This window comes from Microcaecilia unicolor, chromosome 1 (assembly GCF_901765095.1).
Source record: "Microcaecilia unicolor chromosome 1, aMicUni1.1, whole genome shotgun sequence".
NCBI classification, from domain to species: Eukaryota; Metazoa; Chordata; class Amphibia; order Gymnophiona; family Siphonopidae; genus Microcaecilia; species Microcaecilia unicolor.
The window spans coordinates 134,595,537-134,608,782 of record NC_044031.1 but is presented as its reverse complement, the minus strand read 5'-3'; the positions used below and the strand labels follow the sequence as shown (position 1 = coordinate 134,608,782).

At 44.2% G+C, this 13,246-nt stretch overlaps 1 protein-coding gene across 2 annotated transcripts in view; it reads right to left on the bottom strand.

Moving 5' to 3' along the window:
- The window catches only part of LOC115468677 (probable acyl-CoA dehydrogenase 6), a 228,532-nt gene that overhangs the window by 144,048 nt on the left and 71,238 nt on the right, over nt 1-13,246 (bottom strand). For both annotated transcript variants that reach the window (XM_030200584.1, XM_030200574.1), the window contains exon 2: nt 7,439-7,559. In XM_030200584.1, coding sequence (XP_030056444.1) covers nt 7,439-7,559 — 121 coding nt within the window. The remainder of the gene's footprint in view (nt 1-7,438; nt 7,560-13,246) is intronic.

Genomic DNA, 13,246 nt, shown 5'->3' with positions numbered 1-13,246 from the left:
GGAAGGGCGGGACCAGAGGCAGAACTGAGACAGAAGGGAAGGCAGGCTGAAGCGCTGTGCCTGCTCTACTTTCACTGCTGCCTGCATACACTGAGGTATGAACTTTTAAATTACAGCCGGCACGCAGGAAGGCGAGGGGCAGGCGCAGGACTGCGAGAAGAGGGCGGCCAACGCAGGTCGGGCTGGCACTGAGAGAGAGGGAGGGATGCGTGGGGGTCTGGAACTCCGAAGACAGGGGGCATGGAACTCGCAGGGGAAGGAGGGAGCTGGCCTGGAACTCGGAGGACAGGGGGTAGGGAGGGGGGCGATTCTCCGTCTACTGAATCCTCCCCTTCAACGTTCTTTTGATGGCTGGTGCTGGTTTCCCTTTCCTCTCATTGATCCGCCCTCTGACGTCATCACGTTCTGATGTGAGGGCGGACCAATGGGAATTGTGTTACGAACCCAGGCATCCAGACGTAGAACGTTGGAGGTGCAAATTATTATATAGGTTGTTCTAGAATAAATATAAGGTGATACATGATACCTAGTAGCCTTTCCAATGGCTTTGCTATGGTTATGGACAGGTGTTTGAAGAGATGCGAGGATGAGAGTACAATGATGTACATACACTGTGGAGTTTTCCCACAAATAAAAGTGTATCAGAAAGTTATAGGTTTTAGGTGACTTATTAGCGGAGAGATCCCAGCTCTCAAAAGGCTGCAAAAAAACTCTTTGTCAGGTACTGCCTGCCAGCTGCTAAATTGAATTTTGCACCTCAAGTTAGCAAACTGCTCCTCCCTTGTTGATTAATGGGCAGAGATCGAAAACCCCACACTGTTCCAAACAGCGTTCTAAAAATAGCGCTGGAACAGCGCGGGCTTTATCGCCCCTATGATCAGAGATAATAGCATGCAAATTTAAGCATGCTAGTATCTCTGATCATAGGGTAAAATGCAGGAAGATTGTGCCTGAGCATACTAGCAAATATGATACATACTGTCTTAAAAGCTATTAAGACACTGTGCTTTATAGAAACCCTGCTCAGAAATTTGTTTGACAGGGATTGAAGGTCTACACAAAAAAACACCCTCATTTATCATGTAATTCATCTCCTTCACTGTAATCCTATTTGTCCTTGAATGTTAATCCTTATTATTCTTAGTCCTCTCAGTGGTTTATGACACTGTAGCAAAAGGACATGAGGACCCAAAAGGGATTTGTCAGGCTTAACATTTGTCAACTGCATAAACACACTGAAAACTCCTACACTATGGTAATGGCAATTTCACAGTGTAGGCCAGACAGTTCTACATCTAAAGATTAGAATCTTTTTCCCCCTGGAACACTGTTTACCAAATTCCAAAGAATTTTGTGCTGGTTACAGTACAGGTTTCTTACTGCAAGGCACATAAACTGTACACAAGGAGACATAAGAACATTAATCATTCCCACAATAAATAACTCTCTAATCCCTTATTTGTCCTCTTTGTCTATCTGTCAAGCAGAGACTGTCTCTTATGTGTTCTGTGTACATCTGGTAGCACTATAGAAATCGTAAGAAGTAGTTGTGGTAATATGTGTAAATAGTCTATCAAGCCCAAATTCCTGTCTGACAGTGGCCAAAGGAATTTACTTGAAAGTATCAGTCGGAGCCCAAAGATGAATGTCTATTCTGTGTTGCTCCCTCTAAGAAGCAAGAGGTGGAGATATGTAGGTCTATCCAGTTAAATAATGGTTAATGTATCGGATGGTAATATGGAATTCACCATAATGTATGGGCGGAGGTTTGAGCTCAAGCCTAACAGTATTTAATGTGAGTAGTTTATGACCTATACATATTTATTATAGATATATGCATACGCTGGTGATAAAGATCTACTTGGGCTCAGCTGTATGTACATACACAAATATTAGGAGGCGGAACATCGTATGTGCAATGATGGTTCCACTGTGACACCACCACATATTCCTCTTGGGGATATAATGGGTGTAAATGGTATGGTCTGAGCACATTTGAAACACTTCATAATATTTATAGCATTTTAAAGTGCATATATAAAATAGATAAATTATTTTGAACCCAAGTTTATTATAGTGAGAATGTGAAAAGACATGTCAGGGCAATCGTATAACTCGCAAAGAAACACACAAGTGTTTTTAACAGAGCTATACTTTTAGAAATTCTACTTGCCATTGTTATTATAACTATGTCTCCATGTTCGCTCAAATTTACTATGTGGGCTTTTCTGTCTATGCTGTTCAACAATGAAATTTTGTCGCCTTTGGAAAGTACATTGGAGTCAGTATTTCCACATTCATTTTTTTAATAGGATTTTTACTATCTTTTTTGAAGAAATTCACCAAGACAGTGTATAGCCAAAACTAGACACAGGCAAAAGAACAATTTCAACAGAAAAAAATATTCAAACAGTACATATGTAATATAATAATTTGCAATGTTCCAATCTCTCTGCCTGCGTTCATAACCATCTCCTGAGGTCACTCTTGCACAGTAGAAGCCTGCTTGCTTGACGTCTGGTGATGTTCCTATTCGAAGCAGGGAGGCGGGAAACGCTGCGCATGCGTCACGTCAAAGGTCTCTCCTGAGCCACTCAGTGATTCTCCTCTCTCCCCTGCTGCCCCCTCCAGCCACCCAGCGATTCTCCTCCCTCCCCTGCCCCCCCTCCAGCCACCCAGCGATTCTCCTCACTCCCCTGATTACCTCCATTGAAGCGGCCGCGTCATTGAAAGCCCTGCCCATCTCCAGCCTTTCCTTCGAGTTCGTTCCCTCAGAGTCTCGCCTTCTGACATCATTTCCTCTTTCCGCGAGGGCGGGACTCTGAGGGAACGAACTGGAAGGGAAGGCTAGAGACGGGCAAGGCTTTCAATGATGCAGCCGCTTTGACGGAGGTAATCACGGGAGTGAAAAGAATCGCTGGGTGAGAATCGCTGGGTGGCTGGAGGGGGGGCAGGGGAGAGAGAAGAATCGCTGGGTGGCTGGAGGGGGGGGCAGGGGAGAGAGGAGAATCACACACACTCTCTCTCTCACAGACACACTTGCACCCAGTCTCACTCTCTCTCTGTCACAAAGTCACTCTCACACACACTCTCTCAAACATACACACTCCGAGGAAAACCTTGCTAGCGCCCGTTTTATTTGTGTCAGAAAAGGGCCTTTTTTACTAGTTATACCATAGTTTGCTACTTACAATGTCGACATTATCTATTTATTTATTTAGATTTTGCTCACACCTTTTTCAGTAGTAGCTCAAGGTGAGTTACATTCAGGTACACTGGATATTTCTCTATCCCAGGAGGGCTCACAATCTAAGTTTGTACCTGAGGCAATGGAGGGTTAAGTGACTTGCCCAAGATCATAAGAAACAGCAGTGGGATTTGAACCAGCCACCTCTGGATTGCAAGACCGGTGCTCTAACCACTTGGCCACTCCTCCACTCCATAATGCATAACAAGCCCTGATGTTGGAGGCAGACTTAGACGTTGTTGCAATCACGGAGACATGGCTAAATGGTTCCCATGAACGGGATGCAAATATACCGGGCTATAATCTATTTAGGAAGGATAGAGAGGGTCGAAAAGGTGGAGGAGTAGCTCTTTATGTGAGAAATGACATCGAGGCAATTGAAATGTCAGGGACCTAGGGAAAGGAAGAAGCGATATGAATCACCTTAAAAAGAGATGATAAAACCTCTGTACACGTGGGTGTTGTCTACAGACCTCCGACACAATTGGATGATCTACATAAAGATCTGGTCACAGATATCCATAAGTTGGGAAAGAAGAGAGAGGTGCTGTTGCTGGGAGATTTCAATCTGCCGGATGTAGATTGGAAAGTTCCGTCTGCGGAATCGGAAAGAAGTAGAGAGATCGTGGATGCTTTTCAAAGTGCTCTGCTCAGATAAATGGTGATGGAACCCACGAGGGAGGGAGCGACGCTGGATCTGGTGCTCACAAATGGGGATAGTGTGTCAAATGTCCGAGTGGGTTCCCACCTGGGCGACAGTGACCATCAAACGGTTTGGCTTGATATGACGGCTAAAGTGGAGGGCGGCCACTCAAAAATCAAAGTCCTGGATTTCAAGCATTCTGACTTTAGTAAAATGGGGGAATACCTGAGGAAGGAGCTGATGGGATGGGAGGATGAACGAGAAGTGGAAGGACAGTGGTCCAAGCTGAAAGAAGCTATAAATAGGGCCACGAACTTTTATGTAAGGAGAGTAAATAAAAGCAAGAGAAAAAGGAAGCCGATATGGTTCTCCAAACAAGTGGCTGGGAAAATAAAGGCTAAAGAGTTGGCGTTCCTGAAATACAGAAAAACTCAAGAAGAGAAACACGGGGAGGAATACCGGATGAAACTGAAAGAAGCCAAGAGAGAGATACGTCTGGCGAAAGCGCATGCGGAAGAACAAATGGCTAGAAATGTAAGGAGGGGTGACAAAAATTTCTTCAGGTATATTAGTGAAAGGAGAAAGACTAAAAAGGGAATTGTGAGACTGAAAGATGCTGCAAACCGCTATGTAGATAATGATGAAGAAAAAGCACATTTGCTACATAGATACTTTTGTTCTGCTTTCACAGAAGAAAATCCTGGAGCAGGACCGCGATGGACTGGCAAAAGTACATGTGAGAATGGAGTGGATATAGCACCGTTCACGGAAGAGAGTGTGTATGAACAACTTAAAAATCTAAAGGTGGACAAATCAGTGGGACCATATGGGATCCACCCCAGGATATTGAGGGAGCTCAGAAGGGTTCTGGCGGGTCCTCTTAAAGATTTGTTTAATAAATCCTTGGAGACAGGACAGGTTCCGTGGGATTGGAGAACGGCGGAGGTGGTCCCTCTTCACAAAAGTGGTGATAGGGAAGAAGCCGGAAACTACAGGCCAGTAAGCCTCACTTTGATTATTGGAAAAGTAATGGAAGCAATGCTGAAGGAAAGGATAGTGAATTTCCTAGAAGCCAATAAGTTGCAAGATCCGAGACAACATGGTTTTACCAAAGGGAAATCGTGCCAAACGAATCTCATTAAATTCTTTGACTGGGTGACCGGAGAATTAAATCAAGGACATGCTATGGACGTAATCTACTTAGATTTCAGCAAAGCTTTTGACACGGTTCCCCACAGGAGGCTCTTGAATAAACTAGACAGGCTAAAGATAGGACCCGAAGTGGTGAACTGGATTAGGAACTGGTTAATGGGCAGACGCCAGAGGGTGGTGGTAAATGGAGTTCGCTCGGAGGAGGGAAAGGTGAGTAGTGGAGTGCCTCAGGGATCGGTGCTGGGGCCGATTCTATTCAATATATTTGTGAGTGGCATTGCCGAATGGTTACAAGGTAAAGTTTGCCTTTTTGCGGATGACACCAAGATTTGCAACAGAGTGGACACCCGGGAGCGAGTGGAAAACATGAAAAAAGATCTGTGGAAGTTAGAAGAATGGTTTAACATTTGGCAATTAAAATTCAATGCGAAGAAATGCAAAGTGATGCACTTAGGGAGTAGAAATCCACAGGAGACGTATATGTTAGGCGGTGAGAGTCTGATATGTACAGACGGGGAGAGGGATCTTGGGGTGATAGTATCTGAGGATCTGAAGGCGACAAAACAGTGTGACAAAGCGGTGGCCATAGCTAGAAGATTGCTAGGCTGTATAGAGAGAGGTGTGACCAGCAGAAGAAAAGAGGTTTTAATACCCCTGTATAAGACGTTGGTGAGGCCCCACCTGGAGTATTGTGTTCAGTTTTGGAGGCCATACCTTGCTAAGGATGTTTAAAAAATGGAAGCGGTGCAAAGAAACGCTACAAGAATGGTATGGGATTTGCGTTACAAGACGTATGAGGAGAGACTTGTTGACCTGAACATGTATACCCTGGAGGAAAGGAGAAACAGGGGTGATATGATACAGACGTTCAAATATTTGAAAGGTATTAATCCGCAAATGAACCTTTTCCGGAGAGGGAAAGGTGGTAGAACGAGAGGACATGAAATGAGATTGAAGGGGGGCAGACTCAAGAAAAATGTCAGGAAGTATTTCTTCATGGAGAGAGTGGTGGATGCTTGGAATGCCCTCCCATGGGAGGTGGTGGAAATGAAAACGGTAACGGAATTCAAACATGCGTGGGATAAACATAAAGGAATCCTGTTCAGAAGGAATGGATCCTCAGGAGCTTAGCCGAGATTGGGTGGCAGAGCCGGTGTGGGAGGCGGGGCTGGTGATTGGGAGGTGGGGATAGTGCTGGGCAGACTTATACGGTCTGTGCCAGAGCCGGTGGTGGGAGGCGGGGCTGGTGGTTGGGAGGCAGGGATAGTGCTGGGCAGACTTATACGGTCTGTGCCCTGAAGAGGACAGGTACAAATCAAGGTAGGGTATACACAAAAAATAGCACATATGAGTTTATCATGTTGGGCAGACTGAATGGACTGTGCAGGTCTTTTTCTGCTGTCATCTACTATGTTACTATTTTACTAAGTAAAACATTTTAACAGATGGCATAGGGTGTTAAATGGAGGTCGAGCACATAGACAGACAAGATTGAGTTAATAGGAGTTAGAAAAAAAGGGGACTACTTTAAAAAAGTTGCACAAAGTCATAAAGGTGCAGGAAAAAGATTTCAGCTAGATTAGGAGTGGATAAGCAAGTTCTGCTACAGTGCAAGATAGATAGATAGATAAACCTCAAATCAAGAAGGAATCCACTGAGTCCTCAATGTATGTTTTTCTAGAGACCAATGAGGACTTAAACTGTACACTGAATTACTGTGGCCAAGGCTGAGGACAGGCAGAGCAAGCCTGCACTTTTCAGATCTGATAATTAATACCTTCCTGACTTTGCTCTGTCGGCATGAACTAGAGTTACAGCAAGACGTTTGACAGATTTTAATTTTCAAAGATTCATTACAGCATCATGCAGATTTTCAACAGTTTTTTCTAGATTTTAGTTCCATTTGCATTCATTCTTGTACATAATAAAGAAAAAAGATTGGTTTTCAAGCATCAAATGAAAAAACATGCCTAAATGCAATTAGTTTAGAAATCTGTTATCCTCATTCTTATGTATTAGATTGGATCTCAATACTCAATCCATTCTCCCCCACCCCAAGAAATATCTCAGTTATGTAATATATAATACTGACTCATATGATATCCAAAAAGCTGCAGCCTATCCACAGGAGTCCTACAGTTTATTGAAATAAAATCAGAGTAAGCATTAATAGAATGCCTGGCAAAAACTAGGACTCTACTTAAATTAGGCTAAGGATAAAACCATAGAAAGCAGTACAATGACTTCGGTAGGATATAGGATGACTAACAATGCCTGTAGAGACAAGTGAAGTGGCTGAAATAAAGAATCTTGAATTTGTTTCTCCATTGTAACAGTAATGAAAACATTTCCTCCAGAATGTGAATACTGAGATTTACTAACACCAGTTCACCAACCTGTTGGTTTATCCACTCCAAGGAAGCCAGCCTGCCCAAGGATTTTAAATATTTTATGTGCTGGAAATTGTTCATCTTCCTCCCATTTGTCAATATAAGGGTTAATCTCCTTGTCAATGATCTGTTTAAAAAGCAAAAAGAAGAAAAGACCTTTAGAATTATGGAATACAAATTGAAGCACTTCCAGTACTAACAGGCCAGCTACAGGCCTGCCGGGGGGGGGGGGGGGGGGCAAGATTCCCCAGGCCTGGCATCAAAGAGGGGCACAGCTGACCCAGTGACACGGGGGACCTGGGCCCCTCCACTTTGGGCTTGGGCCAGCCCAACTGCAGAACCTTAAATGGCTAGCGTGGATACCCATGCCCCGCCAGCCAAATAGTTCCGAAGCTGGCACTCTGTGCTACAGGTCTGCCAAGAGGGGAGGGGGCAAGATTCTCCTGGCCCAACATTAAAGGGGGCCAAGCTGACCCAGTGGCATGGGGGGGGCCTGGCTCCTCCACTGAGCTCGGGCTGGCCCAACTGTAGAACCTTAAATGGATAGCAGGGATACCCAAGCCCTGCCAGCCAAATAGCTCCGAAGCCTGAACCTCCCCTGATGTAAGTTGGCAGTATGCTTTCTAGCAGCAGATGCTGGAACTTTGCGCATGCTCAGTTTGCATGCATGAACTGAGCATGTGCGAGGAGTGCCGGCGTCAGTGGTTAGAAAGCATGCTGCCGACTTCCTTACATCAGGAGAGGTTTAGGCCGTGAAATATTTTCCATGCGGATTTTCTAGGGCCATATCCTCCCCTAAGCGCTAATATTCAGCCAAGATAACAAGCTATCTCGCTCTAAGTATTAGTACTTAGCCAGCTTAAGGCTATTTAACTGGCCAGGAGCCATTCCAAGCCGGTTAAATAGCGCTGAATATTGGGCAGAGAGTGTTCTATAAGTTGCATGCGTCACCTGGCAGAACACCCATGGCATGCCCACGTTCCACCCACACATACAGTCTACTTGCATTTGCGCACTAATCCACATGTACAACATGTTTTAAGTTTCATGTTTTGATTTTATGTCATATACCACCTACAAGTTAACTATCACGTAGTAGTATTAAAAAAATAATAAGGAAATATTAAAAACAACTTAAACTCATAGCATTACTTAAATGAAAAGAAGTTACAGTTTATAACAGGAAAGACGTACGAGAGGATTAGCAGGGGGAAAAAATAGTTCCTACCACTTTACCCATTCACACATATTTGGCAATTAAGGGTGCCAATCCCACACATAAGTGCCAGTATTCTGTAAACACTGTCATGCAACTGGTGACATCATTTAGGGGCGCCTTAAATGCTCTTAATTCCATTAATGAAAAATAAGGGGTACTTTACACCATAACAGCAAAATTTACCATGCAGTATGTGAAAAGGCTGTGCAGTAACTGCTGTTACCACACAAAATAAAGTTATGACTATTCACAATTAACACAGATTTTTCTCTCGAGTAGGTGGTAAGTGCACCCACATTCACTGCACAAGTGAAAGCCCGTGGTAACTACTTTAAGTAACTGCAATATGAAGTCCATGCCCATTCTCTGCCCCCTAACACAGCATGCAATTAACAAACAAATTAGCACGCGCTGTCATGCCTGCAGCAAGGTAACAGTTACCATCATTAACCTGTACTAATCTGTACATTAGCTGTTAACACATTTTAGTAAATATGCCCCTAAGAATGTTTGTGCTGGAGAAATGGGGCCCAGGGAATACTTTTAAAACAAATAGGAGGAACTATTTTTTTTCACTCAATGAATAATTAACCCCTGGAACTTGTTACAGTGGTTAGTGTATCTGGGCTTAAAAAAAGGTTTGGACAAGTTCCTGAAGGAAAAGTCCATAGTCTATTATTGAGATGGACATGAGGGAAGCCACTGCTTGCCCTGGGATCAGCAGTATGAATCTTGCTGCTATTTCGGTTTCTGCCAGATACTTGTGACCTCAATTGGCCACTGTTGGAAACAAGATCCTGGCCTGCATGGACCATTGGTCTGACCCAGTATGGCTATTGTTATCTTGTCAACAGGGATCGAAGCATTCCCAGTTCAGAACAGAAGCACTGGGTTAAATCACAGAGCACAATTTTCAAATTAATTACAAATTTGCTTTTAGCTCAGATTGCATGGAGTACCCGAATCATTAGCTCAACGTGATTTTCTAGCTGCGATGTTACACAACATGGTGGCTTACTCCTGGAAGAGACTGCCACATAGACCAGAAGGGGACTACTCAGTTTTCTGGACCCCAACCAAAATGACAGGAATCAATCCCTTGTTTGAAAAATAAAAAATGTGAGCTGGGTCTCAAAAGTGGGTCAAAGGAGACTTACAAAGAGTCGCAAAGGAGACCTGTGCCTTAGTGACCAAGGAGGAAACAGAGGAGAATTGTTTGGGGAGGGTAAGCTGGTAAAAGCTTCCAGGCAGGAGAAATTAATGAATACAGGAGGGGAGACCTTGAGGATAACCAGGAATTTGGGGGGGAGGGGGCGCTGATAGAAATGTGTTTGTGCCTTATGTGAGTTTGAAGAGAGAATTCACACCCATCACTGATCCCATTCTCCACAGTTCCACTTCCTTTCTATGTACAAATAAAACAGCAGTTAGGACTAGGACTGCATCTCGATTAACATTTTTAATCGCAATCAATCGCACAATTACAAATTTTATCCTGCGATTAAAGAAGGGACATAGCCAGAAGTCCATGGAGGACGGAGAGGCATGCATTTCCTCTCCCTCCCCACCCCCACATTAGATATCAAACCTTTGCTGTTGGGCGCGTCGAAGTCCCGCAAGTCGAAGAAATCCACTGCCAAAGCAGTCCCCTTCCTCCTTGTGCTCTCCTGTGTCTTCACCCATTCTCTCTCTCTGTCTCGTGTATCCCCTTGTGCCTTCACCCATTCTCTCTATCTCGTATGCCCCCCTGTGCCTTCACCCATTCTCTCTCTCCGTCTCGTATTTCCCCCTATGCCTTCAACCATTCTCTCTCTCCGTCTCATGTGCCCCCTGTGCCTTCACTCATTCTCTCCATCTCCTGTGCCTTCACCCATGTGCCGTGCCTCCTCTTCCCTCCTATGGTTCTCTCTCAAAACCCTCCCCCCACCCACCTGAACTGTTGGTCCGCCTTCTCTCCCTAACCTCCCAGTTACCTTTTTTTTTTCAGTAAATCTTCTCCCTGCAGCAATAGTGGTATTGAAACACTGCCTCGGCCTGCACTGAGCCTTTCCATCCCACACCTTCTGAAAACAGGAAGATGCATCAGAAGGGGGCAGGATGGGTCAGAGGGAAAGGTCCAGTGCAGGCTCAGGCAGCGTTTCAATACCACTGCAGGGTGAAGATTTACTAGAAAAAAAAAGTATATAGGGAGGGGAGAAGAGAAAGCTGCAGGAAGTTCAGGAAGGGAGGGAGGGAGAGATGCCAGGCCAACTGTGCATGCATGCATGTGGCCATGGGAGGGAGGCCAGTTTATCATTAATCACGATTAAATGTTTTAATTGCAATTCATAATTAACACATTAATTGCAATTAACATGCAGCCCTAGTTACAACAAATAACAAAGTGGATATGCCAGAACCAATCAGAAATGTACAAAGTAGGTCAAAACAGATTAGCACAACTGTAAAACAGTCCTATTCATAAGACAAAATGTTTTAACAGCCCTAGCTGTGGGGTAAATGCCCACACCTAGATATTAGCACAAATGCACAAAAGTGATAGATAATATGTTCTGCCTAAACTTTGCTCAATTTGCACATCCACGGTGACAGTGCATACCACACATAAGAGGCCACATATCCATTCAAATTATTAGGATACCGCCACTTGTGCATGTTGTTCATGCCCAAAACTAGGTGCCACCTTATAAAATTACCCCCTAACCAGGGAATTCTATAAACGGTGCCTAAATTTAGGTGTTATTTCCGTGTTCAAATTTTGTCAAGGAAACACGTTCTAACAGATGCAAGTTGCTGAAACAGGGTTGAAATGGCAAATCAGTTTGGAAATACATTTACATGTCCAGTTACAGGATAGCAGCTACACCTAAGTGTATCTGCACGCAACTACACAGGGGGCATTCCCATGGGAGGAGCACAGGCAGGTCAGGGGCTTCCCTGAAAATTGCATGCAGTATTATAGAATACTGTGAATGTGCCCCCAACTTCCACCTGTTTTCCTTTGGTTTTAAGTCCTTGCACTCAAAGTCGGGCACAAAATTCAGCGTCCGACGCTAAGAGCGCTCATCCCGTGCGACATTTTCTGACTTGGGCCCTGAGTGCACGATATACTAAATTTCATATTTTTCCCCAGAGTCACATGGAGACTAATTCTAAACAGAATGCCTAGAATAAGAGGGTAAGCAGCCTACTTCAAGCCTATTCTATAAAGAACTGTAGGTACCTACTTTATAAAATACTATCACAAGTGGCAGAAAATATGCTTTTACATGTAAGGTGCAATCACGTAGAACAGCTAGTGTAAATGCCTGCACCTAGACATTAGCCAGAACGCATGTAAATTACAGTATTCTATAACATACCCGTATCTGCACACTGCATCCAAACTCCACCTATTTATATGCCCACCGGCAAAGCGCACACCATCAAAACATGGCACATACTATTCTGCTAGTCAGTAGCAGAATAGTATGTGCCATGTTTTGAGGTGCCATTAAGAGATTGCTTAATGCATAAAACTGACTAGAAAACCACTGTTTACACACATTCCTGACAGACCTGCAGAGTCATGGAATCGGAGGTAGGGTATTATTTTGGATTAAGAACTGGTTGAAAGATAGGAAGCAGAGAGTAGGATTGCGTGGCCAGTATTCTCAGTGGAGGAGGGTAGTTAGTGGGGTCCCGCAGGGGTCTGTGCTGGGTCCGTTGCTTTTTAATGTATTTATAAATGACCTAGAGATGGGAATAACTAGTGAGGTAATTAAATTCGCCGATGACACAAAATTATTCAGGGTCGTCAAGTCGCAGGAGGAATGTGAACGATTACAGGAGGACCTTGCGAGACTGGGAGATTGGGCGTGCAAGTGGCAGATGAAGTTCAATGTTGACAAGTGCAAAGTGATGCATGTGGGTAAGAGGAACCCGAATTATAGCTACGTCTTGCAAGGTTCCGCGTTAGGAGTTACGGATCAAGAAAGGGATCTGGGTGTCGTCGTCGATGATACGCTGAAACCTTCTGCTCAGTGTGCTGCTGCGGCTAGGAAAGCGAATAGAATGTTGGGTGTTATTAGGAAGGGTATGGAGTCCAGGTGTGCGGATGTTATAATGCCGTTGTATCGCTCCATGGTGCGACCGCACCTGGAGTATTGTGTTCAGTACTGGTCTCCGTATCTCAAAAAAGATATAGTAGAATTGGAAAAGGTACAGCGAAGGGCGACAAAAATGATAGTGGGGATGGGACGACTTTCCTATGAAGAGAGGCTGAGAAGGCTAGGGCTTTTTAGCTTGGAGAAGAGACGGCTGAGGGGAGATATGATAGAAGTGTATAAAATAATGAGTGGAATGGATCGGGTGGATGTGAAGCGACTGTTCACGCTATCCAAAAATACTAGGACTAGAGGGCATGAGTTGAAGCTACAGTGTGGTAAATTTAAAACGAATCGGAGAAAATTTTTCTTCACCCAACGTGTAATTAGACTCTGGAATTCGTTGCCGGAGAACGTGGCACGGGCGGTTAGCTTGACGGAGTTTAAAAAGGGGTTAGATAGATTCCTAAAGGACAAGTCCATAGACCGCTATTAAATGGACTTGGAAAA